The sequence below is a fragment of the Gadus morhua genome, chromosome 11 (genome assembly GCF_902167405.1).
Source record: "Gadus morhua chromosome 11, gadMor3.0, whole genome shotgun sequence".
NCBI lineage: Eukaryota > Metazoa > Chordata > Actinopteri > Gadiformes > Gadidae > Gadus > Gadus morhua.
The window spans coordinates 17,351,887-17,379,386 of record NC_044058.1 but is presented as its reverse complement, the minus strand read 5'-3'; the positions used below and the strand labels follow the sequence as shown (position 1 = coordinate 17,379,386).

At 46.8% G+C, this 27,500-nt stretch overlaps 3 protein-coding genes across 4 annotated transcripts in view; all 3 read right to left on the bottom strand.

Annotated features, from left to right (window-relative positions):
- Positions 1-2,017: 2,017 nt before the first annotated feature.
- hace1 (HECT domain and ankyrin repeat containing E3 ubiquitin protein ligase 1) lies at positions 2,018-20,680 on the bottom strand. Of its 2 annotated transcripts, XM_030371617.1 has the most exons (25): positions 20,354-20,680; positions 19,549-19,603; positions 19,272-19,361; positions 19,028-19,132; positions 18,352-18,427; positions 17,570-17,701; positions 16,869-16,951; positions 16,568-16,664; positions 16,086-16,187; positions 15,248-15,354; positions 14,481-14,631; positions 13,933-14,007; positions 12,764-13,149; positions 11,357-11,425; positions 10,896-10,983; positions 9,001-9,112; positions 8,592-8,689; positions 7,655-7,742; positions 7,298-7,447; positions 6,659-6,855; positions 5,760-5,891; positions 5,207-5,305; positions 4,931-5,001; positions 4,627-4,740; positions 2,018-3,506 (listed from the first exon to the last, which is right to left on the bottom strand). In XM_030371617.1, the coding sequence occupies exons 1-25, from the start codon at positions 20,562-20,564 to the stop codon at positions 3,404-3,406; spliced, it is 2,991 nt and encodes a 996-aa protein (XP_030227477.1). In that variant the 5' UTR covers positions 20,565-20,680; the 3' UTR covers positions 2,018-3,403. The 2 variants fall into 2 exon arrangements, with proteins under 2 accessions (XP_030227477.1, XP_030227478.1); XM_030371618.1 differs by lacking the exon at positions 13,933-14,007.
- A 259-nt stretch (positions 20,681-20,939) lies between these two features.
- On the bottom strand, positions 20,940-25,965 carry popdc1 (popeye domain cAMP effector 1). The gene is made up of 8 exons (XM_030371619.1): positions 25,805-25,965; positions 25,140-25,401; positions 24,681-24,805; positions 24,005-24,192; positions 23,663-23,771; positions 23,391-23,558; positions 22,994-23,135; positions 20,940-21,526 (listed from the first exon to the last, which is right to left on the bottom strand). The coding sequence occupies exons 2-8, from the start codon at positions 25,378-25,380 to the stop codon at positions 21,396-21,398; spliced, it is 1,104 nt and encodes a 367-aa protein (XP_030227479.1). The 5' UTR covers positions 25,381-25,401; positions 25,805-25,965; the 3' UTR covers positions 20,940-21,395.
- Positions 25,966-26,691: 726 nt separating this feature from the next.
- The window catches only part of popdc3 (popeye domain cAMP effector 3), a 1,691-nt gene continuing 882 nt past the window's right edge, over positions 26,692-27,500 (bottom strand). The window contains exons 2-3 of the mRNA XM_030371616.1: positions 27,471-27,500; positions 26,692-27,303 (exon numbers count right to left, since the gene is read on the bottom strand). The exon at positions 27,471-27,500 is cut by the window's right edge and continues 79 nt beyond it. Coding sequence (XP_030227476.1) covers positions 27,028-27,303; positions 27,471-27,500 — 306 coding nt within the window. The 3' untranslated portion in view covers positions 26,692-27,027. The remainder of the gene's footprint in view (positions 27,304-27,470) is intronic.

Genomic DNA, 27,500 nt, shown 5'->3' with positions numbered 1-27,500 from the left:
GCCGGAGAAGTGAATCTGTCTCTGTCTTGAGGACACAGAGCAATCAGGGAAGAGGAGAGAAAAACACCCTTGGCTAACAGATGAGGAGCAAGGAGTTCAGGCGTGCACCCATTCCAAGAAACACCAGCTCCGAAGTGGGAAGGGTGGGGTCACTCAGGACACAAAATTAGAATTTTTTAACTTTTACCAAATATTTATGTTGTTCTGTTTCATCTTGATTCATATGTTCATATAAACCTATATTTAACCTTTTTTTATTTCTTTGTTTTTCTTTATTTACATTTTTTTCATATATTCTTAATATTCTACACTTCACCTTTTTTATTTAATTTAGATTATTCTATATTTCAAATGTTTGCTTATATTCAGATTATCCTATAGAGGACCCTTTCTTCATTTATTTATATGGTTCTATGTTGAACCTTTTGCATATACTTATATAATTCTAGTCCTCACCTTTTTTCATCTATTCACATTATTCTATATTTAACCCCTTTGATACATTCCTATATCACTCCATATGTATAGCTTGATTCTAGCATGTGAGTCTCTTCTTCCTCAGCAGCGTCCAACAAGCGTGACTTGTAGGTGGGAGGGGGGAACACAGCACCCGGAGGGAGCTCCACATGAACACCAGGATGAGGGATATTGCAGGGACAAGAAAATTCCACAGAATGTGCTTAAGCAAGTTGTGATTCTCCCAAAGCCGAGGCTTACCCAGCACCAATGGCTGTACAATAATAGCCTTCTTTAGGGTAATAACTGTGGTATTAAGCCCAGGGAATAAACAGTTCTTCTTGCAACATGTCCCGGTTAGAAACCTATTTGAAGCTTTTTAAATCTCTTTTAGCCTTCCAGCAGGCAGTTACACGTAATACTCTTACACCATTAGGAATTATACACAAATGTCAAAATTATTCCAAATGCAGAACTTCAACACCAGACTAAGAACCGTTCATGCCCTGTCTGAACTGTATAATGCCCACCTAGTCAAGATCTGGAATGTGCATAACCTCCCTTTACAACAGACAAGACTGACGATGGGGCCAGTGATGCAACATCGCATTTATTTTCATTAAAAGGTCAACACAAACTTTTGTGACTCGGCAAGGCTGAATTGTATTCATTAGTTGATTCGTTTGTTGATCGAATAACCCACGACTCTTGATATAAAAATGAAGAGGTTGTGAATAAGAGTCACACAAACATTTGACAACAGGCTTCCATGCCTGGAGCAGAGAGGGGAATAAAGAGGTGCGCCCTAACGCCCGACCTTTCCAACCTCCCCCCTGATCCCGGCCGGACCCTTTAGTCTCCCCAGCAGTCTGCCACTCAGCAGGAGCCAGGCAGCGTTTCAAAGGCTGCGGCCAAAGGAATAGCGGGCCGCACATGCTCTGTTGCCATGGCGAGCATCCTGTGGTAAAAAACGGAGTGGCATCCATTAGTGTGGAGGAAGAAAGGGGTTGCCATGGGAACCAGGTACTGTGTGTGTGTGTGGGTGTGTGTGTGTGTGTGTGTGTGTGTGTGTGTGTGTGTGTGTGTGTGTGTGTGTGTGTGTGTGTGTGTGTGTGTGTGTGTGTATGCGTGTGTGTGTGTGCGTGTGTGTGGAGGATGAGAGTCGGTGTGGGTACACGAAGGGGGAGATTGCAGCACACTGTAGCGTTGGTAGGACAGCATTGCAGCAAACGTTGATGTTGGTGGTGGCGGCGGTGCTTAGCTTAGAACGCCAGCCCACTGCTAGCTGCTGATGAACCTTTGCAGGGAAAACTTGGGGGCCGCTTTATGACTATATGTCTACGGTATTCAGGGACTCTCTCTGCTGCATAAAGTAGGGCTGTGTGTGTGTGTGTGTGTGTGTGTGTGTGTGTGTGTGTGTGTGTGTGTGTGTGTGTGTGTGTGTGTGTGTGTGTTTGTGTGTGTGTGTGTGTGTGTTTTTCACACATCCCCAGTAGCGTCTTTCACACGTAACAGTGTTGGTGTGACTCTCCTTCTCACACCAACACCGGGGAAACGCTGCTGATGAACTCCAGAGCTCAGAAAACAGGTTTATTGAATCAAATCTTTAGACACATCATATGGCGTTTATGGTAAAACCCTCGTTGATATTATATATATATATATAATATATATTTAGTGTATATTAAGCAATTTTGCATAAACATCAAGGTCCCTTTTTCGTAATAACCATAACTGTTGGATAACAAACAGAATTTGAAAATAATATTTACGTTTAAAAAAAAAGATGTTCAAGGTGATATTTTGCAGCAATACATTCATAACGATATTATATCGGTCCCCTTCTGTAAAAATTGTGTAACTTTCAGTAGATCAAAACACATATGAACTGCAAACTGCAACAGATAAAAAAAAGCAGTTGCTTTTTAAACTTTTTTGGCACTGCAGGCCATAGTCAGGGTCCTGGGAAATTCTCCAGCGCAGAAAGGTGTACTGAGAAATGTGAAACACTGTTTCAGTCCAAGGCCATAGACACAGAGGTGGCACTGATACAACAAGAGAGTCAATCAAGTCAAACTGGAAGTGATAAAACAAAATGACTACAGCAATACAGAGCAAGGCAGTCGACACAGGGCTAACCAGAACCAACGTTTGTTCCTCTGCTCAGGGGCCTTTCTTACAGCAGGCTGTGACACAAACACACACCTTAAAGGTATCATTGCCTCTCCTACACAAAGTACCATCAAAATAGCAAAGGCCAAAAAAAGTGTCAATACAATTTCATACACTCATACAGCAATGCACATTGTCTTAAGGTAAAGCTGAGAGTGGCTCCAAAAAGATCTCAGAAAAAGATGGCTGATTGGTTGAAGGGATGCTATTTAGTTGGGGGGGGGGGGGTGTTGGAGGTTGTCCTGGTGTGCGTGTGCATGTGCGTGTGCATGTGTTGGGGGTGGGGAGGAAGGTGTGTCCACAGGTATGTCATGATGATGAGCCTTTTAGGTCCATCTGCCACAGCTCTTCATCTCTACCTTGAAGAACTCCTCCTCCTCCTCCTCCTCCTCCTCCTCCTCCTCCTCCTCCTCCTCCTCCCCCTCCTCCTCTTCCTCCTCCTCCTCCCCCCCCACCTCCTCCCCCTGCTCGGTCCACGCTGCTCCCCAGCCAGAGGGATCCCTCATCAGGGACAAGAGGCATGGGGACGTGGTGCGGGAGAACTAGGGAGGGGGGAAAGGAGGGAGGGAGGGAGGGAGGGAGGGAGGGAGGGAGGGAGGGAGGGAGGGAGGGAGGAAGGGAGGAAGGAAGGGAGGGGTGGGTGGTGGAGGTGCGGTCGTCGCGTCGCTCCCTCTCCCTCCTGCAGAAATGCCTCTCCTGCGGCGTGTATGCCCCCTGGACTCCCCCCTGTGGGTGGGTGAGGCAGCAAGGGGGGAGGGCTTGGGGGGTAGGGGAGTCACGCCATGGTGTAGCCGTAGCTCCCACAGTGACACGCCACCAGCAGGCGATCCTTCAGCACCTCCTGGCTGGGGTACTCTGGGAGCTTCAGCATGTTGATGCTGCGTGATCACAGCATCCGTCGGAGGAGGTGGTGGTGGTGGTGGTGGAGGTGGTGGAGGCGGGGAGGAGGGAGGAGGGCCAGCGCGGGGGAAGAAGAAAGGGGGAAGGGGAGAGGGAAACGGTCAGCACACTGAGGGGGCAGATGTCAGTTTGATGGCCACATTATTATGGGTAATATCCAGCCCACGTATTACGTGGCGATTATTATTTTTTTTACGCAATGTATTTATATTTATTTTCTTCTCCCACCTCCCGCCCCCGATGGCTACAACTCGTAAAAAAGCCTGGGGTGATAATAATGACCTGTCGCTCATTCTCCTCGGTGGAGGCCACCTCCCCCGACCAAGCTCCTCTCCGCCTGCATCTAATCATTTAGTGATCATGAACGCCGCCAGCCCAGTCGGCCCCAGAGGCGCTGCTCAGAGGCCCCACACTGCCCTCTAGAGGCTCTGCACGCAATTGCTTCCCTTGGCCCCCGATTCAGTCTCGTCTCCCCCCCCCTGCTCTGCCAACTTGTGATGTGTGATGTGCTATGTAATGCCGTTATTTAATGTCATCGTGAAGCTCCCCTGGGAGAACCATGCGTTTGGTTTCTCCCCTCGAAACCTTTTGTCACTGTGTGCTTATCGCAGGGCGAGCGTGCAGGTGTGTTAGTGTGTATACCCGTGGTTAAATCGCTGCAGAAGATGAGCGGCAATAGAATAGGGAGACAGGAGAGAGAGAGAGAACCAGGGAAAAGACACAGAGAGCGAGAAAGAGAGACGGAGAGAGCTAGAGAGAAAGCCAGAGACAGAGAGAGAAATGATTAGAGAGACAGAGAAAGACAGAGACAGAGAGAGAAATGATTAGAGAGACAGAGAAAGACAGAGTTGGAGAGAGAAATGATTAGAGAGACAGAGAAAGACAGAGTTGGAGAGAGAAATGATTAGAGAGACAGAGAAAGACAGAGATGGAGAGACAGAGATAGAGATGGATAGAGAGACAGAGAGAGTTAGAGATAGAAAGAGAGACAGAGAAAGACAGAGACAGAGAGCCAGAGAGACGGAGAGAGAGAGAGAGAGACACACAGAGACAAAGAGACAGAGAGGCGGAGAGAGAGAGGCTGTGTGTGCTCCTTACCATGTGCTAGAGGTAGGCAGCAAGTGGGAGGTGAAGGGCACGGCAGCGATGGTGAACTTCTGCAAGCCACTCCCACCCATGAGGTAGGCAAACCCGCCGTGAGGCACTCTGGAGCTGGGAGGGCAGATCCCACACACCAGAGTTAGCCAGAAAGCTAGTTAGTTAACTCGATAGCTATCTAGTGAGATAGCACCACGGGTCATCAGCAAACGTCAACTTTAAGGAGCAACTTCAAGAGCCGATATCAGCTGCCTTTAGACCCGTAGACACAGGGAAAACGCTGTTCAAACAAAGTTACACCTACCTGCCCGTGACAAACTGCAGCAGCAAAACCCGGTCCTCCTGCGTCAAGTTCTCCACCACGTTCCAGAACCACTGGGGAGGGGAGAGACACAACACAGCTCTAGTCTGCCGGCCGGGGAGAAGCACCCACCACCGCATACCGCAGCGCCACCAGAGACAAGGATCTTCACAGTGTTTTCAGTGGAGCCCCGGGGTAATGCACCCCGACCCCAACCTCCCCTGGGGCCTGTCCCTTGGGCCCCCCACCTCCTGGGGGGGCTCCCTTGAAGACACACACCTGCACCGCGGGCTCCTGCAGATCGTAGCCACTGGTGTACTCTGTGTTCTTCTTCCAGTCCTGCACGTCGATCTCGGGCAGCCCAGACAGCAGCAGCTCCTAGAGGGACAGGGTTGGGGGGGCGAGTATGTAACAAAATAATACATAAAGGGGGATTGTTAAAGTATTATCCGCCACATAAGATGCCAGCTGTCAGAAAGTGTCCGATCGACAAAGACGATTCAGGTGATTCTGCTCAGAGCGAAAAAACACGTTATAGGTGTGTTAGAGGAGCGGCCGATAAAGGATAGATAGAAGCGGACCAGGGATAACCATCGCGGTGACCTATTGATCCGCCACATGATTGAGGAAAAAGAACACGGATTCTGCAGACACAGGCAGGACGAGAAAAAAATCTAATCTCTCAAAGCCGGAGCAGGGGTGACGCTTCAAGGTGACTCCAGACAACCAGGTGGCATCCTGTAAGCCAGACACGGCCAATCAATCAGCGAATCAGTCCCCGTCGGATGGCAGTTAGCCCCCCCAGGACGCCCCCCGGGGTCCTCGGGCTTACCAGTTCGTATTCGTCAAAGAGCTGGATGAGCGAGGGGGGGATATAGGTGTGGAACCCCTGCAGGAAGGCGTTTATCTGGGGCTGGATGGCGCGTGTCATCCTCAGCTCTGTCACCAGCTGGACGTACTCGGCCTGCGGTCCCAGACAGAGAGAGAGAGAGACAGAGAGAGACACAGAGAGAGTGACAGAGAGAGAGAGAGAGAGAGAGATACAGAGAGAGTGACAGAGAGAGAGATACAGAGAGAGTGACAGAGAGAGAGAGAGAGAGAGAGAGAGAGAGAGAGAGAGAGAGAGAGAGAGAGAGAGAGAGAGAGAGAGAGAGAGAGAGAGAGAGAGAGAGAGAGAGAGAAAGAGAGAGAGAGAGAGAGAGAGAGAGAGAGAGAGAGAGAGAGAGAGAGAGAGAGAGAGAGAGTGAGAGAGAGAGAGAGAGATACAGAGAGAGTGACAGAGAGAGAGAGAGAGTGAGAGAGAGACACAGAGAGAGTGACAGACAGACAGAGAGAGAGTGACAGACAGAGAGAGAGTGAGAGCATGAGAGGGAGCGTGAGAGAGAGCGTGGGTGACAGAGAGAGAGAGCATGATAGAGAGAGAGAGAGAGAGAGAGAGAGAGAGAGCGTGAGAGAGAGAGAGAGAGCGAGTGAGACAAAATGGGCAAGTGAGATTAAAACAGAGAGAGAGGGAGAGAGAGAGAGACAAGACAGAGACCGAGGGACAGCCGACTCATGTCAATAATCCCGTCTTGCCACTGTTCACGATTTAGATGAGCTGTCCTCTAGCTTGTATTACACTGCCATCTTATGGAGATCTGTGGTAGAGCTTCCTCTGATCAGTGTTCTCGCTACACAGGGTTGAGGAACCACTGAATGAGGGGTCATCTCTCGTCTGATTGGACGGCGCACCTTGTTGTCCTGGGTGACCAGAATCCCGGTGCCGCCGGGCTTCAGAGGCACCTCCGCCATGGCTCCGAACACGTCCGTCTCAACCGAGAAGGTGAGCTCCAGGCCCAGGTCGCTGATGTCGTTGTCCAGGATCCACTGCAGGTTCTTGGCATACTCGGGGTCGATGGAGGCCACGTCCTGGTAGTTGACCGGGATGCCTGAATAGAGACGTTTCAATATTTGGGTTAGAATGTATACCATACACTACATAATCAAAGTTATTATATGGCAGACCCGCTGATAGAGCCTGAACAGACCCGCACACAGTCAAGTGAAATTCACCCGGAAAAATTATAGATAGAATATTATGATAATATCTATTTTATTAAATCACAGATGGTAATTTGTGACATTTAAATTAAATAAGTACAATTGTAATTCAATTTACATTTTAAATCAGCAAAATGTTTTAATGTAATCAACCCCCCAATTTGTGTAGAAATGGAAATGCAGAATGGAAATGATATTAAGGATAATGAGATAAATGCCACATGCATGACGTGACCCATCCTTGATGATGTCCAGGGAAAATGACCATGAAGGCTGGGCTAGTAGCGCTAATCCACCAGAGTAGGGTTGTTATCATGGTGAGATTCGTACCCAGTATGTGCTTGTAGAAGGAGCGCGTGAAGTAGATGTTAACCAGCTGCCGGTGGTACAGTGCCAGTCCCAGGACCTGCCCCGCGAAGCAGAAGTAGTTCAGGTGGTCCGGGTTCACCGACGAGTTGCTGTTGGGTTGAAACGTGGTACCTGGCGGGCCCACACACACACACACACACACACACACACACACACACACACACACACACACACACACACACACACACACACACACACACACACACACACACACACACACACAGTATCACCATGACACCCACACAAACAGGCGGGTTCTCGGGACAAAGTGCGTCGGTAAACAGGAGACTAGGGCTGCCCCTCGCCGCCCAAACGTACCGTCAGCCGACTGGGTGAAGAGCCCGTAGTCTGGGTTGATGATCTCATTGGACAGGACGTCGAACCACTCCCGCACCACGCCCTGACCCTGGAACGACAATCACCAGGTCAGAGAATATGACCCTAGAACAACAAGAACCAGGTCAGAGACCCCTGACCCTAGAACGACAAGAACCAGGTCAGAGACCCCTGACCCTAGAACGAAAAGGACCAGGTCAGAGTATATGACCCTAAAACGACAAGGACCAGGTCAGAGAACATGACCCAAAAACGACAAGAACCAGGTCAGAGACCCTGACCCTAGGACGAAAAATAACAGGTCAGAGACCCTGAACTTAGGACCACAATAACCAGGTCAGAGACCCTGAACTTGAACCACAAGATCCAGGTCAGATACCCTGACCCCCCCCGGCTGGCTGAAGGCTTGTCAGCTGAAGAACCCAGTCTGGGAGTTTAGAGCAGTACAGAATGCTTAGAACTGCATAAATATGATCCTCCCAACACAGCTTATTGATGGAGGCAAACAAATGGGGATAACATACACTTGTGATCTAATGGCTAAATAAGTGGCCTTTGTACTGTCTGAGCTGGTGTTTATCCCATCTCTAGCTGAATTATGGCTCTGCCTTCAAAACGGGAACCAAAATCAATTAAATAAGCGCCGTCAGAGAGTCAAACAGAGACAACAGACAGCACTTCTGAAGCGTCAGCAATAAACCCAGACTGGAATAAAGATGATGAAATCATTGTGTTTTCCCCACACAGTAGAAGAAAGACAATATATGGGCTGGGTTAACATATTCCAGGATAACAACGCGGCCCACTCCCCATTTATGATCAACAGAGCGGGCCTGTGCGATGGTTCAGTGCTGGTTTTGTCTCCAACCACGTGGTCGGCAATGCAGAGAGTGGCGGGGTTCTCCCCCCTCAAACTCACCATGCCCTCCTCGCCGTGGAAGCGGACGGCGATGCCTTGTTTGAGCTTCTCATTGGTGGACTTGGACACCATTTCACAGCTGCTGCGGAACACAGAGTCTGTGGGCGAGGAAGTGGGGGTTATTCGTGATGCGTCCACGTTGATGCGTTGAGAAGATCTGCTGGATAACGACGGGTGGGAGGGTGTCTGTTTCCGTGCACCTGTGTGTGTGTGCTTGTGCGCGTGCTTGTGTGTGCGTGCATGTCTCTGCATGCGTGCAGGTGTGTGTGTGCGCAAATGCGTGTGAGCGCCTGTGTGTGCATACGCACATGCATGATGTGAGTGCATGCGCGTGAGCAGGGTACCTTTGTGTACCAGCAGGTGTGCATGTGTGCGTGTGTGCGTGTGGGTGTGTGTTTGCCCGGCCTACCTCTGTGTATCAGCAGGATGTCGTTCTCGTTAACAGGCCGGTGGACCATCTCGTTGTCTGGCCGTCCCGCCAGCAGGTGCTCGTAGAACCACTCGCAGCGCTCCTTAAAGGGCTGAGAGAGGGAGAGGAATCTGACCCACGAGCCACTGAGCTACTCTTTGCAAAAGCTAATTACATCCTCCTCCCCCAACACACACATACACACACGCCGATGCCGGAGACGCCTCCAAGAGCCGGTAGTGCTAAAACACTGCCTGTTAGGCCTTGACGCTGGTGCCTATTTGCATAATATTTTCCTTTGTTCTCTAAGCGGTTCACAAACAGACAGAGAGAGAGACAGAGAGAGAGAGAGAGAGAGAGAGAGAGAGAGAGAGAGAGAGAGAGAGAGAGAGAGAGAGAGAGAGAGAGAGAGAGAGAGAGAGAGACTGACAGAAAAAACTGAAACTCTGTCGTTTTTCTTTCATTCGTTTTTCCCGCTCCAACTCCCTCGGGAGCCGAGCAAAGAATCAAGAAGATTAAATCCAATTCAGGAGGTTCGGGTCTCTAATTAGTCCCCCCCCCCCCGCCACCACCACCTTGCTAACTCCCAGGTGAGCAGTAAAAGAGTGCGGGTAACGAGCCTCGCTCAAATATGGACACAGAGCAGAAGTCCGTGCGGCCGACAGAGGCTTGTTAAAATTTATGGAGTTGTGTAAAAAACGGGGTTTAGAACAAGTTATCGCCGCGGTTATGACATCGTTAAACGGCGCCAAGGAGACTGTAGCGTTTCAAAGTCACTTTCTACCTCGTCCTCGGAGACAGACAGGGAAAGATAAGGGAGGTGGGAGCTAGGGGGGAGAGGTGTGTTTGTGTGTGCGTGTGGGTTGGGGGGGTCGGATAAAAATAACAGTCAAATCTAGGACTGCAGATTAATAAGGATATTTCTATTATTAAGGATTATGGTTGATCAATACTTTTTTGCAGAGGTTAGAGGAAGTATTTGGGTATTTTTGCGTTGTAGCGATGTGAGGTTTAAGAGATGTCGAGATTGAATGAGGTTCCTCCACGCGGTGAGTGAACGACTACTCCAATGGACCGTATGGAAAAGTTTGAATTTGGACTGTTTGAAACAATACACCAAACAAAAATAACAATTACCTTGGGAGTATATACATGAATATAATCAATATAAATGGAAGTGAACCAAAATAATTTTCAATGAAAGGCTGTTGCTCGTTCCTGAGTCAAATATAGTATGAGTTTACGAAATATGTATAAAATATTCATATTCTTCATTGGCAAAAAATGGAACATTGGCTACATTTATAGTTGTCATGAGGACGTTTAAAATGGCAGGGTGTTGTTTTAGAACGTATCGACGTACACCCCCTGGGCTATTTAAACATGCTGGATCATGAACCACAACAGTGACAATTCAGTAACTGGTTTGTGGCATACCAAAAGTAAAATACCGTCATAATAAAAAAAATTGAGAATTCAAAGATTCAAAATATCAGTGCATTGTTAGTTAGTTGTGTAAAAGTTCAGCGTTATCATTCATTATTCTCTCTCCTTGGAATTTGAAAAGCCTGTCATGTGTTTCATTTTGTGTTTGGTTTTTGATTGAGCCAGCGCATGGCCAGCATCCAACTCCCGGTGTTAGTGAAGGTAAGCACCCTGCCTCCATCATGTCTGCAGCATGGCTCAGCCCTGCCGCAGCCAAAAATGGCTTCATATCACAAATTCAGAACTTTATCTTCTCAAAAGTAATGGATCCGAACATGGCTTAATGACGAATCTGATAACGGACAAACTGAGACAGTGAGACCTGTCCTGTTTGCCCTAGGCTACTAGGACTCACTGACGTGTGACCAGAAAGCCAAGATTTAATGCAAGAGTCATTCAGCATGGCTCACCTGGCCTTTGATGATGAACATGAAACGGGACATCAACTCGGGACACTCCAGCAGGAAGTGGAAGTGGTTAAAGATGATCTTTGGATTCCTGAGAGAAGGAGATGGATCGATGGAGTGAGTGTGGGAGAGGGATGGATATTGGGGGAGAGAAAAAGGAGACAATTGATGAGATAACACATCAGAAAGTGTGTGTTTGTGTGCGTGTGTGGGTGTATGCGTGTGCGTGTGTGTGTGGTCAAGAGGCAGCAGAGCGTGTCAGACAGCCAGATAAACAGAAAAAAACTAAGATAAGAGAACGCTGCAGAGTCAGAGAGAGAGCGCGAGAGAGCGACGTAGACAGAGACAGGGAGAGCGAGTGAGAGAGACAGAGTGAGACAGTGAGAGTGAGAGAACGAGAATAAGAAGAGAGAGGAAGCGTGAGTAGGAGGATATCCGACAAACAGAGGCTTGTATCGACTCACCGGGTCACGAAGCACTTGAGCACCTCGTCATGCTTGCACACAAACTCAATGAAGCGCGGCGAAGTCATTCTGCAGGGGGGGAGGAGAGAACACAGGGGGGGGGGGGGAGAGACAGTCAGGGGTGGGCGTCACCGGAAGAACCACCACATGTTTTCGGCGGGCGCAGCTGTCGCCAAAAAAGGGAGGACAGAAGCAACCGGCCCATCGATAAGGGGAAGAGCCCGTTACTCATGGCAACCGACGTACGCACCACTGTGAATAGCGACGAGGCTAATACGAAATATGTTATAGCTGGTTCAGACTACACGATTCTCAAGACATTCCTCCACAATTTAACATTAAATTGTTTTTTGGCAATAATATAAAGAGTAGTGGAAACCTTCCTGTGCCATGCCTCTTGAGATGGTTCACTTTGTGTTTAACTTCAAGCTCAACATTTATTTATTTATGCGCAATTGTTTGCTGGGGCTTATTATAGGGTGGAGCTATGGAGGGAGTTATGACTCCAGCCCTATTATAACCCCATCTGTGCTATTGCGTAACAGATCTCATTCTTCATTGGATTGATAATACCACAGACCCTTTTATATTTACTTAGTAGAAAGGCAAAACCAGGGAGAAGGCAAATGAGCCTTGGCTAGAACCTCTGCATGCATGATGTCTTGGTCATGTGTTTAAACCTGGAACAATCCTTTGTGCTTTGTCAAATAAACAAATGGATAATGAAATAAACATTGATGTGTATGTGTGTTTGTGGTTGAGTGTGTGTGTAGAACGGAAGCTATTTGCAGGCAGAAGCTGATGACATGAGAGAAGATTGGCCCCTCCTCCCTCTCCCTCTCTCCCTGTTCACATCAGGGGATCCTCAAGAGTTTTCAGGTTTAATCAAATTAATTAACATATATTTTCCCCCTCCCCCAAACATGGCCGTTATGATGAATACACAAGAGTCATAATGTTTTACTACACTGAGCTCAAGTCACATACTATTCCCCACATGTTGACATTTCTCAGGATAGAGGAAAGGGGCATGTTGTATAGTCTACAGGGCCCTCATACAGGGTATGAACCATGTATGAGCACTCGTTGCTATGGGGACAGACTCTACCTACACATTGGATCGCTGGGGACTATTAGCACACTGGTGTCCTGAATGAAGGTCCAATGCTTGATCACGGTTTTCATGCCTGTGACCTCATGGAAAACACACTGATACTTAGTGAATAGGCTGCGAAACCACCATTCGATTCCACCTGCGTCAAATTGCCCGATTTTACCGATGCAACCAAGAGGTTCGATGCATCAAACTGTGGACGCTAACAACCAAGGCTGCATCAGTCACCACCGACTCTTGGTAGAGCACCTAGCCACGCCCACCCCCTCCTCAGCCAATCACTGGACGCTCACCCCGGCGGCATCTGACAAGAGCAGCTCATGTAGAACGCCTGGATGACAGCGCTGAGGCGGTTCGACGTCATGGAGATCACGTCCTCCCCGTCGCCGTACGCCTCCGTGGTCTCCATGACGACCGGCGGGTCCGCCGCGTCGGGGTCCGCCGCTTCGGGGTCTGCCGCGTCGGGGTCTGCCGCGTCGCCGTTGACGTCAGCGTCCGCGGGGGATGACGCCGCGGTGGTCACGGCGGCGCCGTCGCTGGCCTCGCGCTGCTTGAGGAGGAGCGAGGCGATCTCGCTGCTGGGTGAGGAGGCCGAGGAGGGGTTCCTCCCGTTGCGGTCCAGCTCGGAGGAGATCAACACCAGCCACTCGTCAAGGGAGTGCCACAGCAGCTCCATCGGCTGGTACAGAGTCACACAGGGAGGGAGCGGTAGAGAGAGAGAGGTAGAGAGGTAGAGAGAGAGAGGGGTAGAGAGGTAGAGAGAGAGAGGGGTAGAGAGGGGTAGAGAGGTAGAGAGAGGTAGAGAGGTAGAGAGAGAGAGAGAGAGAGAGAGAGAGAGAGAGAGAGAGAGAGAGAGAGAGAGAGAGAGAGAGAGAGAGAGAGAGAGAGAGAGAGAGAGAGAGAGAGAGGTAGAGAGGTTGAGAGGTAGAGGTAGAGAGGTAAAGAGAGAGACAAAAGAGGGAAGACAGTGGGGAGACAACGGGAGGACAAAAGAAATAGGGCAAGAGCCTGATGAACGGGATGTAATTGAAGAGAACAACTTGCCACTTGAGCTGCGTAGAAGCAGAGACGCCAGCTCACCGGCTATGACTATTCATGCAAATCAAGCAATCGCACAATCACAATCACACCCCCGCAGAGACATCCCCCCCCCCACACACATCTCATCGCCGTTGACAGTAGCAATCATTCTCAAATAGTATTTTCATCAAGCAAATCGTATCGGCCTGAGTGATTGTACTCTCTTCACTGTGAGATGAGATTTTAATAGCCTAACTCTGTCGGGAGTTGATAAATTGAAATAGTTTTGAACTTCCATACTCCCTCCCCCCCGTCCCCCCATCACCATCCCAATCAGCATCCCCAAGCCACAGACCCAGACATGTTAGCATATTTGACACTTTGACACAAAAGATTATGATCAACCCCTTTCAGAAATGATGTTAATATCTATAAGACTCACTTCTAGGGGATCAAAATCTCTCCAGGAAGCCTGCTGGCTCCGAGCCCACTCTTCCTGTTCCTGTTTTATACGCATCTGCATCGCCAATGGATGGAATGAGTTCTTATTTGTTGTTGTTGTTGTTGTTGTTGTTATGTTGTTGTTATTATTGTTGTTGTTAGTTATACAGATACAGTTGAGCTTAGTGCAGTCCTGTCTAGGAACATGGTTACCCCAAGCATGTTTTAAGTATTGATTAGTAATTGCCTTCAATCGCTTTACTTAATCAAATGCATTTGTTAGACGATAAACATCCAGAATTTACCGTATGCAAAAAAACAATAAAACTACAGCAAACAACACATTACACTAGATGACTTATGAGCTCCCACCCCATAACTTTCACCCTTTCTCCCGTGTCCAGCTTCTATTTATAGCAGGGGACAATTAACACAGTCTCCACTATCCTGGCTGGACCCCAGCCATATCATGTTCTCCCCCTGTCTTCAACGGTAAGCGTTCCCCTTCTTCTGCCTCTTCTACAGCTTTAAAGGCTCTGAACTGCTGACCTTGAACACCTGGCTGCGGGGGGTCTTGTTGCCGTTGTAGCCCATGTCGTTGCCGTTGCCGGGGGACGACGGACCCAGGCGGAACACGTGGCAGAAGATGCGAACGATGCGCAGCAGGCTCTTCATCTGCGCCTCAAAGCTGCTGGAGAGACTGGCGGGGCAGGGAAGAAACAGGATATGCTGTTAGTATCCCCTGTAGTATACGTGATATAGAGAGCGCAGAGTGTGTGGAGTGGATGCAGGTATGCAGAGGTTGGACGCCATAGATCTTAAGGAGAGGGTAGAGTGTACGGAGAGGAGTGTAAAAGATACACCAGGTCACTCTTGCAAAAGAGACTTTTTATGGCAAGGTGCTCTCGATGACTCATCGATTAAATAAAATTAAATTCACTGCTATACATAGTACCGATACATGTGTAGACACTGGTTATACAGTGTATAGACACACAATATATAGAGTATAGATATAGGTTGTATATAATGTATAGATAGAGAATAAAAGTGTCCTGCATTTTGAGACCAGCATCAAGCTGTGAAAGGTTTCCATTCATTCTTTCCTTTCCTCATCCTTTCATGGTGGTAGGAATTTAGAAAGAAAAAAAAAGACCCAATGATTTATTGCATCATACATTGGTTTGTTGTTGTGGCTACATGTTCACCTGACGGTGTTGTGGTCACTAGTTCCCGAGACGGTGTTGTGGTCTCTAGTTCACGAGAAAGTGTTGTAGTCACTATTTCACCTGACGGTCTTGCAGTCACTAGTTCACCTGAGAAGCTTGTGTCCGTTGGTGGTGGCCACCTCGGCCAGACTTGTCAGGGTTCTTTGGTACTGGCTGTCACTCTGCTGGGAAACATGCTCCAGGACCTGCCTGAGCTGCATTAACACACACACACACACACACACACACACACACACACACACACACACACACACACACACACACACACACACACACACACACACACACACACACACAAACATAATGGCAGGGTTAATTAGTTTTGGGGTAGGTCCAGGTGGATCTGAAAAATGTTGGCCCCAAGACAATTTGTACTGGCCCTCAATCAAAGTTATAATTATCAATTAACCATCACGTCATTGGCGCGTGCCAATGACAGGCACAAGCAGTCAAAGTTTTACTGTCCAAACTTTACTTTTGTAATGGCCCTGGGCCATCAGGCATTCCTTATGGTTGTACCCCAAAATGTTTTATAATCTCTCAATAAAAGTCGGAAGTCATCAGGCCTGTTTGCCTACTTTCCTCCCCGTTCTCCTGTTGTTGAACTTTTCTCTGTGTCTATGTGGTCCTGTTTTGATCTTCTTTGTGACAGAGAGAAGCCCACTAATATAATGGATCGAGTTATATCAAAGGAGATCGGGACTTTCTAGCTGTGACAAGCCCAGAGGCTTATCTCGTGAACCAGCAGGAGACAAACACATTACAGAGCCTTATCTTGTGAACCACCAGGAAACAAACAATAGCGTGTGGATTATATATGTCCATCAGTCTCTTGGTCACCACCACTGCATCATTATTTTTATTATGATACATAAAAATATATTAAAAATATATATACAATGGATATATTAAAACTTTTAGCCACCATGCTTTCCTTGAGGTCATCGTTCTGGGTCATCTGGATGAGGGTCTGGAACAGTCTGTTGTGGTGCTGGATTAGGATCTCGCATGTCTCCCCATAGCCACCCTGGACTCACACACACACACACACACACACACACACACACACACACACACACACACACAGACACACAGAAAGATGGAGGGATCGGGTTCAATGAAAGGAAAATCAGGATGTTTTTAGCTGCAACACACCCAGAGGCACACACGCAATATGTATATGTGTGTGTGTATATGTGTGTGTGTGTGTGTACGTGTGCTTGTGTGTGGTAGGATAATAGTGTAGTGGATAAGGTGGTCGATCCCAGGCTTATCTGATCTAACATAATAAGACAGCAGTAAAAAATACAAGCAAATATCCATAAACAGTGTGTGTGTTTGTGTGTGTCACTATGCACATGAGCATGTATGTGTGTGCACGAGGCGGGCGATGGACGCAGTCCCCACCTGCACGCAGAGGTCCAGCGGCGTGACCCCGTTGCGGTCCGGGAGGTACTTGGCGGCTCTAGAGAGGAGGATCTGGGCCGTGTCGCGCTGGCCGTGGCTGGAAGCAAAACGACCAAGGGGGGCGGGGTCAAGAGGTGGACCGGCCATTCCCAACGTGAATCACTGCCACACACTCCTTGAGGTGTCATCACACAGTGCCCCCGGGTGAGGTAACAGAAACAGGCAGCATCGCAGTACTCAAACAGATCACTGTGCTGGTGTTGGGGGGGGGGGGGGGGGGGGGGGGGGGTCATGGGATCACCTGCAAGCAAAGTAGAGTGGCGTTGCCCCGGAGACGTTGGGCCGATTGATGTCAGCACCGCTGTCCAGCAGACAGAGCACCGTCTGATAGAGGAACATAAAGGGGTGTGTGTGTGGTGTGGTGTCGATTGGTGTGTGTGTGTGTGTGTGTGTGTGTGTGTGTGTGTGTGTGTGTGTGTGTGTGTGTGTGTGTGTGTGTGTGTGTGTGTGTGTGTGTGTGTGTGTGTGTGTGTGTGTGTTTATGAGAGAAGACAGAGAATATAATAAACACAAACCAAGGCACGGTACCAACATTTTCTCAATTCTGAAACAAAAGCCTTCTTTTCCCTCCATATGTACGATATGCCGAACTTCCTGTTCAGGCTTGTCGCAGAATCCATCTGGAAATCAGGATTTCAAGTATTGTCTATTGTCATTGCGTCTATTTGGACGCAATGTCAAGAAAAAAAGTAACATAATCTAGGCACTGAAAGGCAACAATTGATGCCCGGCTAAACACTTAAATATCCGCTTTCTAAATTCCCTGTTAAAAAGAGCCCCGGTCAATGAATATTTCTGTAATCCAGCAATAGCCTTGCATAATTCAGCAAGTGCATATCGTCAACATGACAATGGGCTATCGGGACCCCTCCAGGTATGCTACGCTGGTATTGACTGTGTTCTATTGGGTTCGTTTAGCGGCAGCGGACACACAGCCCTCACCGTCTTATGTCCGTTCTGACAGGCCACGTGGAGGGCCGTCTGTCCCATGGCGTCCTCCACGTCCACGTTGGTCACATGCTGCACAAGGTCATGGAGCAGCTCGGTGCGGCCGTTCACCGCCAGCCAGTGGATCTACGGCCGAAGGAGGTGGAGGAAAACAGATATGATGGTGGGGTGGGAACAATTCCGCAAGTGTATACCCTTTAGACCGCCATCCCTTTAAGAAGGAGGTTTGGGAAGGTTTCAAAAGGAGAATGGAAATGTTTGGGCTTGGTAGATGAAAATGTTTGGAGGGAAAACATTTTGTTTAAGGGGTTGATGCAAATTAAGCAAAGTGACTGTTTGACTGGATTGAGAGCTTTTGAGTGGAAATCACTTGTTAAGTTGGATGGTGTCATCCATTTGCTTTTCGAGGAATCTTTGGATTAATACCTATTCTTCTGGGTTCAGGGTCTCTCTAACTTTTATTATAGCAAGGCTGGCAATATCCGTTGAATGTTAAAGGTGGTGGGATGAAACCCAAGAGCAGCCAGTCTGAGCATTCATTCCTATGCAACACCAAGCCTCCGGTACCCTAAACTGAATTAGGTGGTGAGAGAGATGCAGCAGGCAACCTAGGGTCATGCTTGTAAGGTTTCGAAACAACAGTTTCATCTCAATCTCTTTCAAACCTTCTGCTAATAGAACGACTGCCTCAGAGTTTCTGAGAACTCCCTCAAAACCTTTAACTATGCCTATAAGTCATTCTCTGCCCTCAGCCTAAGGTTTCAGGGTTTACTTACAGCCGTCAGCCCCTCATTGTTGCAGATATTGACGTCTGCGTTGTACTCCAGCAGTCTGCCCATGCACTTCTTCTGTCTTTAGGGACCGGAAGAGGGAGAGCATCACAAAATGACCAGTCAGCTGAGTCACTGCTTGTTAGATAAAAAGTTATAACTCATCTATTCATGAGAATATTAAAAAAAACGATCAGTCAATCATCCCGGCAACATGAATCGACCAAAAAATACAGACATATTAGCTTGTTGTGCTGCATTAGGGTTAGGGTTAAGACAGAAATATTAAAATGTTATACAGTACGAAACACAAGATTACTGAAACAACATAATACTCATAATACTCTACTAGACTAGAGGTCAATTGCTCAACTGTATGGTGCTTTTCAGACTGTATAACAACACAATACAGAAGGTAAGGATCTTCATGAAAGACACTATTCAAATTTAAAGAAATTCCCAGTTTCCGAAGAATGACAACACACAATGTCATTATAGACAAAGCGAGCTTGTGGATGAGAACAAATAAACGGTAAACGACTTTGCCAAAAGCTGCACCTACAAAGTTCCTTTCAAGAGAAATATAATAGCCGTAGTTTTTTTGATTGTGGCTGAAACTGGAGTCACTCTAAAATGATCCGTTAACTGTTTGTATTTGTTATGAAAGGACGCTGGTTCCTACCCATTCCTGGCAGCCAGGTGAAGAGGAGTACAGCCAGAAATGTCCTGGTAGTTAGGGTTGGCTCCTCTCTTCAGCAACAGAATAAGACACTCCACTGACCCACAGCTAAAAATAGACAGAATGCAGCACTGATTGTCTAAACGCAGAAGAATTTATGATGACTAGTATCCCACTTGGTCAATATACAGTACGTACATCTATAAACAGTTACAAAGAATGTTATCCAATAAGATGAGAGCCTTACTTAGCAGCAATGTGTAGCAGACTTCTCTTCACACGCCCAAAGGCATAGTTCACGTCAAACTTGGAGTTCAGCAGCAACTCTGATACTGACCTTTGGTTTAGGGGGTAGGGGAAGGGGGAGGGAGGTAATTAGTTCCTTTTATTAGCCGACTTAGTTATGAACATTTTGTATCAAAATATCTAGGTTAGTATGTTACTTGTTCTTGCTGTGGTGGTGATTGTGTTGCCACACTGTGACAACAGTACTTTGTCGTTTTTTGTTGTTGTGGCTATCCTACCTGTGCTGGTCAGCCATCACCATGGGCATAAGTGTGTAAACTGCAGTCTCATTGTCTGTAGAGGCAGAACAACAATCATAAGTTTCAAGGTATAAGAGCTGTACCGATGTTATGGGATCTGACATGCCTACATATGTCAACGTGTGAGCAGGGCATTTGGGTGTGGTGCTTTAGCAGTGCTACAAAGTCGGTGCCAGCACCGCATAGTTATTACAATGGTTTTCAACTGCACTTATCAAAGTTGGACTCGGGGCTAAAGTGCGGATGCATTGAAATATGGTCCAGCTAGACATCCGACCGCAGCTTGTGGTAATTCGAATGCCATTATATTAACCCATTGTTTACCCACTGTGACAGTTAACCTACGGTAGTTATTTTGACAGAACGAGGCTGAGAGAAGATCCTGAATTATAGAGTTACCCCGGTCTACCAGAAGACAATTTCCGGTCTCTTACTTCCTCGTTCCTATGAATGAGCTGTGACAGTTAACAGTCCTCGGAGGGAGAATCAAAATAAGATGACAAGAACAACAACAACGAAGACATAGGGAATAATAAAAACGAGTTGTTTTTTTCAAAACACAATTTCTGCTCAGGCAATATCCCTACAATCGAACAGAACAACATATCACACCCCATCTCTCTCGCTCTGGCCGCCAGACTCATGCAACTCAATGTCCCGCCCTCTCTCGTGCCAATAACGCTATTTAGGAACATCCCGATCCAGGCGTTCCACCGTGAGATGAGGACGCCTGGGAACGAGGTTCTGGAAGACTAGTTAATGAACTTGGTGTTATTATCGGTACCTTCAGGGAGTTCGACAGTCCTGGCTCTGCGGAGGGAGCGCGTCAGCCGACTCAACTGTACATTTAGCTGCTCCATCGCTCGTTCCATTATATGTGTCCAATACACGGGAATGAACGGGGAAACAGAGTCTCGACACTGTTTAATGACCCGCACTAACCACCACCGCTTCTGTCGTCCATCGAGATGAAAATTGCTGATCCCTACTCCCATCTACACTGATTTACAGTAATTCCCCTTCCACACATTCTTTTCCATCCTGGTGGAGAGTACTCTTCTCATTTTCCTGTTTTCATGACGTTCGGTTGCATATTTCGCTATGCCTTTTGGGTAGTGTAGTTGTCTCCAGTATGTAGTTCTTCATTTTCACATTCGTTGGTAGAAGGTATTTTACTGTGTCGTATATGAAAATGAAGATGTATATGAAGATTGATGTGTTTGTGTTTTTGCCTCAAACTAATAAAAGCATGTTCCCCCACGTCGGAAATAAATATAGTGAATTCACCAGAACTCAAAATTAAAACCGTGAAATATCTGACAAATATTACCACAAGGGGACACTGCAGATCCCAGATACTGGCAACCGCATTGCTTTTTCAGCTTGGTTTTGTTTATTGTCTTTCGCTTTTCTCAAACTATTTAACTTCAAAATATACATAGAATTTTTTTTAACACAATACATAACTAGTATTTTAAAAGATACACGCGGTAAATTACAGTTGATTCATTCTCAAGTCAACACATAATAAAAACTATTGCTTAATCACAAAGTGCAAAGTCAGAATAAATACATTGTATGCTCGGAGTGAACAATGTGCTCGGAAACACTTCAACACATCAGTATCCATAGTGGGATATCTGCTACACAAACATATGTCTTTCGTTGTGTTCCTAATTGGGCTCTCCCATATATTAAAGGACTAGAGGTTTCAGACAGATCACAGTTTGATTGTTTTAACAACCCTATTGGACAACACTCATTGGCTCCTCATGTTTTTTTGCCCTTGTCTCATTGGACGTGCAACATTTTTAGTCGATTTACGACTACACCTCCTCTACGTGTCTTGAGGGGCTGTGTCGCGAGTCCGGTGGATTGCATTCCTCAAAGACGTCATCTTCCATGCCTTCCTCGATAGGCTTCATCATGGAGGAGCTCTTGGAGGCCGGGGATTTCTCTACAAGGGAAGACACAGTGGGACAGATGAGTGGCCCGGTTCAGCTGCAGAGACCACGTCGCTGGTGACGCGCTCAGTGCACGTACGAGCGCAGGGATTCCACCAAGATGCACGTTGAAGGTGGTCAGAGGTCACAAACAAACCGACCTTTACCCATTCAACCAAACCGACAAGGCAGTTATGAACATGAATGCGTGAACAGCACATGACCGACGTCTCCCCTTTGACCTACTATAACGTTGTTATACACTGGCAGACGAGAAGGTGAAGCTAACAAAAGAAAATAACAGGGAAGTGAAAAGGGGGAAAAAATGGTATCATGTTTTTATGTATGCATTTGGACATGCATATTATATTTACCTACTCACACACAGAAAACACAACCTCGCTCAGACATTGGAGGATTTCCTTCTGGTATAACATTTTCATGTCGGGAACGGACTGGCCTTGCATGTTGTTGCAGTCACAGGTGACATGGAAAACATAATCTAAGGACAGGCACAAGTGTCCCATTTCCGGTGGTTAATATGTACAGAGGTGAAAGAGAAGTGGGGGCTATGTAATGTCTTGGTTACATAGCGAAATGAGGTTGTAATAGCAGAGGGGTGTGGAGATGGCTCTTATGACCTCTTCAGGTCAATGCCTTGTGAATTGAAGAAACCAAGAAACCCAAATATGTGAGTGTGTGAATTATTCATTTCTATGTAAAGGGCAAATCTATACCAATCTGTTTGGATCATTTTTGGTCTGATCCATTTTCCATTTCAAAGACGATGGAGGAATACAATTTACCAGAATTATTTTGTTGTGATTTCATTAGGAATCTGAATCGAGTAAGAATCAATTCCCATTACATAGAATTGGGGTCAGAATTGACGCCAAAACATCCATCCATTTGGAAAGGGATCATTAACAATGTAGCCTTCATTTAACCTGAAGGTAGTTACATCTTTCCCCGTCCTTTTGTTATCAATGAACCTGTATACCACGTGCAGTGGTGTGAAACAATGCCGAGCTGTTGTGAGGAGAGCTGGTGACTGATGTTATAATTAACATGTTCTTACAACATACAATATATGTCAAATATGGTTTAGGAGACATCTCAATGGGGTACCATTTGAAGATCACACAAAATAAAATATTGCTGTTTAACATTGTAATCTATACCTTTATTTAACATATCTTTTGGATAAGGTGTCAAACGATTTAAGTTGATGGAAAATGCCATGCTTGGAAATTGTGAGACAATGCCATATTTATTTTCTACCTAATCAGCTAGGGCAATAATTAAGACAATATTTACACATTTGAACAAAAAAACGATGTTTAATTGAAGTAAAAGATTTACTGATTCATAAGCCAAGAACACTGGACCAGAATTTGACTTTGACTTAAAATGGTGAAAATTTACTTCCACAGCTAGGCAGTAGTTGTGGCCCAATGCGTGGTGATGCTGGGAACACTTACGGAGTGATGAGCCGGTGGAGCTGCCCCGTAAGATCTGGTTGAGAACGTCGTCCGTGTCGCTGGTGCTACCCATGCTGTTCCTCATCTGCATCATGGACAATTGGGAGCAAAGGCTGGGCTGGCGGTCCATCTTCTTCACCTCCTGAGGAGCATACACCAGCATCAACATCATCATCAGCAGCAGCAGCAGCCGCAGTATCAGCAGCAGCATCGACATAAATAAACAATCAGTATTGATTCATTGAAATATTATAACAACTGTGCTGATTATCAAACAATATTTCCCAGAGGCAAAACTGGAAAATATGAAGAAACTCTCTTTTGTCTCATTCGGTTCAAATTGAAATATTATTTAACTAAATAAACAAGCTTAAAAGGAGACAAAGAGTTCCGCCACCTTGTCGCTTAGGGTGGGGTCGTTGAGAGAGTACAGCTTGTTTGTGATGTCCTTCCCGATGAGGTACCGGAACACCTCGTTCAGGAACGTGTCAGAATCCAGGAAGTAGGTGAGCCTCTCGCGGGTCCAGCACAGGAACTTGCAGTTCTCCTCTGCTGTGATGGTCACCTGTCAATCGATCAAGAATCAACCATGTCTGTTTGAAGATGCCTCAGTCGGTACAGCTGCATGTACTATCATACGGGGAATACTCATAAAACACTGGGATTTACCTGGAACTTCTCTCCTCTGTGCATCTCAGTTGACCTGAATTCTGGCGAGTCGATGAAGGCGTTGGTGTAGATGTTGTGGAGGAAATGTCCACGGTAGGAGACCTTCATCCTATTACATAACATGGGAGAAGTAAACAACCACACGTCAACTAGGGTCATGTCACCATGAGTCCACTTGGACAATCATAGTCTATGAGGTAGGATGTCTGTGCTAAAAAGTAACTGAAGGGCGCATTGATGCAAACCTATATACCACCAAACCCAGCATGTTGTCCCAAGAAGAATTAGAAGTAAAACAACCATGTAACAACCACAGCTTGAGAGTTGAAACATACTACATACTTTCCTTTGAGCAGAATGCTGAGACGCTCGTCCACTGAGGTCTTATCTTCAGCCGCGTACACCTGGCCCTTCTTCAGGGTCTGGATGGTGCAGAACTGGCCGGTGAGCCTCTGGAACAGAGCCTCTCGCACGTGGAGTGGCTCAAACATCCGCTTGTATACAGACCTCAACTCCCTGTCAATCTTGATCTGTAAGTCCACAAGAGCAGTACTTTTATAATACAGGGTGTTGCCAGTGTCACACATATTCAGAGTGATATTTGTGTTACTTGTGGCATTTGTATGTGTGAATAACTATGTGTACGTGTGTGTGTGTGTGTGTGTGTCTATATATGTGTGTGTGGGTGTGCCTGTAAGTGTGTGTGTGAGGAATAGTACACATAGCACACGGCAAGCCTCCTGCCTCATTGTAAATGTTGTGGTCTCATTCTGTCAAGTATTTGGATGCCCTTTACACACAGAACTCCCCCAGTGCCACCCACATCGGTCCTAACAACCTGCATCCTTATTAAAGCAGAGAACAGCCGTAGCCCAGGAGGACGTGTTGTCATGCTTACCTGAGACACATGACAAGCATAATCCTCTGTATCACCCATATAGGGATCCAGGAGGAAAACCTGCCGTGGTAGTACAGGACTGAACATGAGCCTGATCAAACTCTTTTGGGCAGAACTCACCGGCCTGCGTTTGTAGAGCAGGTAGAAGAAGTGCATGAAGTTGACTAGCAGGAAGACCACATTCCACACCATCACGTCAAGATTGCACCTGTAGAGCGTCGCCCAGGCGATGAAGAAAGAGCATCCTGCCGTGATGAAACAGAGAGGAAAAGGAAAGAGAATCAAACACTAGCAGGACTGCGTGGTAAACAATTTTATGTACTATTACTTTGGTCGAATGCATTTATTCCTATTGTCTGTACATTGTTTGGTTTCCAACTAATCGTCGAGGACCTTAAAAGGCTTTCACAGCCAATCACAATCTAGGGAGCTATGCTCAACGTATTGGGTGCCAAGGACACTTGGATAGGTCGGGTAAATTTAGCTCTCCATAGAACCCCCCAAAAGCTGATACCAGCTACCCTTTGATCCATGTGAGAGAAATCAGGCATGCGCTGTAGATGGCGCTGCAAGCCAAACCTGTCATCAGCAACATGCGCAGCAGGGTCATGTGCAGAGACAGGGTCGTGGGGATGACCAGGGCCATGAGCAGGGACAGGTTGCCCAGGTGGAAGAGCAGATGGTGGGTCCCCTCCCACTCCGCGCACGATGTGGTGTTGTGCTCCATGGCTAGACCCACGACTCCTCCTGGAGAGGCAGTGTGGAGAGGAGCCATCGTGGAGAAGAACAGCCTGGTGGACATCTCGGTGGAAGACGACATCCTCGGCCGGTATCAACTTCACTGAGCGAAACATTATCGGACCAAGTTGAGTTCACCGTTCCACCTTTTTCCCTAAACAAAGCCGTCAAACTATTTTCTGTTGCTGTTGTGGTTCTTAATATTGGGGGGTTATTGGTGGCTCGTTTGCCTATACCTTGCTGGGTTTAGGCCTTTAACCTGATGGTAAACGAGTTGATTGTTGCTCTTTTAATCTAAAAAATTATAAATCTAGTATTGGAGTAGGCCATGATAGTGTTAACTACAACATGTAAGTCTAGACTGCACACAATGAACTGAAGCATTGAGACACGCTGAAGCGGTAGGGCCGTCCTAACGGTGGGATTCCCCGTACGAGGGCTATATCTGGCTGTTTACAACTAACATAAAATAAATGTAAGAAGTAAGTATACATATGCCTACTTACCGCTTCGGTAAAGTAAAAAATTAAAGCAATGTAATCAAGCGAGAAAAACCCAAGCAAATAAAAAAGACGAATGAAAGTGTAGTCGAGCTCCTCGGGAGAGCGGGGAGGACTGCAGAATATGAGGCGCACATTCCAGGGCTGAGAGACATAGAGGGAGAGAGAGAGAAAGAGAGAGAGAGAGAGAGAGAGAGAGAGAGAGAGAGAGAGAGAGAGAGAGAGAGAGAGAGAGAGAGAGAGAGAGAGAGAGAGAGAGAGAGAGAGAGAGAGAGAGAGAGAGAGAGAGAGAGAGAGAGAGAGAGAGAGAGAGAGAGAGAGAGAGAGAGAGAGAGAGAGAGAGAGACTTACACACACACATACAGAGAGGGATTGAAAGAGTAGGAGAGAGAGAAAGAGGGAGAGACAGAGACTAAAATGGGCAAGAGCAGAGGGTCTGCAGCCGCCGCCAAACACGCTTGCCTGTTTTACGCATGCGCCATACTCCGGGAAAAGGAGATAAGAAAGTTTTTACATCCTAATAAAAAAAAAATATATAAAATAGAACTTAGAGGCACTGAGTCTGTAGGACTGAGACACCCTAGCAAAAAATAAAGAAACAAGGTTTGGATTGAAACTTTAAGCGACACAACATCAATCCCATTAATGAGAGATAAATTAGTTCACACGCGCGTCTATTACGCATTGCGTTGCGTCAGCACCATGGACAGTTATTGTGGTTGTTTGCGTGTGTGTGCGTGTGCGTGTGTGTGTGTGTGTGTGTGTGTGTGTGTGTGTGTGTGTGTGTGTGTGTGTGTGTGTGTGTGTGTGTGTGTGTGTATGTGCGTGCGTGTGTGTGTGTGTGTGTAAGAGAGAGGGAGTGCGTGTGCGTGTGTGTATATCGACGTGACAAATACAACAAGGCACCACATTTATTTACTCGTTATTTCTTCATTATATTTATAGGCCTATCATACAGTGCATAAGCCACATCTCTATGTACAAAGTAGTTTGACGCAAGAGAAAAGTAACAAAGTGAACATACAGGCCTAAAATACTATCTGTACTGACAATTGGTAAAGATAAGCAGCTCAATATATATCCAGAAATCCCAACGCCATGAAGTATTTCACCCGAACCCCGAACATAACAACAAATAACGCGCTATTATCAAGTTGTTTTTTTGTTGTTGTTTTTTTGTTGCTTTTTTTTCCTTCTGACGTAGGGTGATATCAGGCACAAATATAGGCCTACTTGGCAGCCGGCTGCACTGGCACATGAAGCAAGGCATCTGACTTGTCTAAATCGGGCTTCGGCACGTGACAGTAGCTGGGTAAGCGGAGATCGTAGCGGTGGCCGCTGCTGTCGAACGCCTTGTCGTTGAGGGAGAACAGTTTCTCCGCGATGTCGTTGCGCACCACCAGCGCGAACACCTTGGCGATGTAGCGGTGCTTGGCGAAGAGCAGGTACAGCTTCTTCCTCCTCCAGGCCACGTAGCGGCACCGGCTCTCCGCGCGCAGGGTCACCTGGGTGTTATTACGCGGAGGTTATTTGGGATTTATTACTAACTGTAAAATAAATAAATAAATAAATAAGCGAATATTGTATATGCCTCCATGTAATATGCAAATATACACATGATAAAATACTAATAAGGTAGAAAGAAGTTGTTCTGATGCAGCCTGTAGATCACCTGGAACACCCCTTCCTCTGAAGGTCGGAG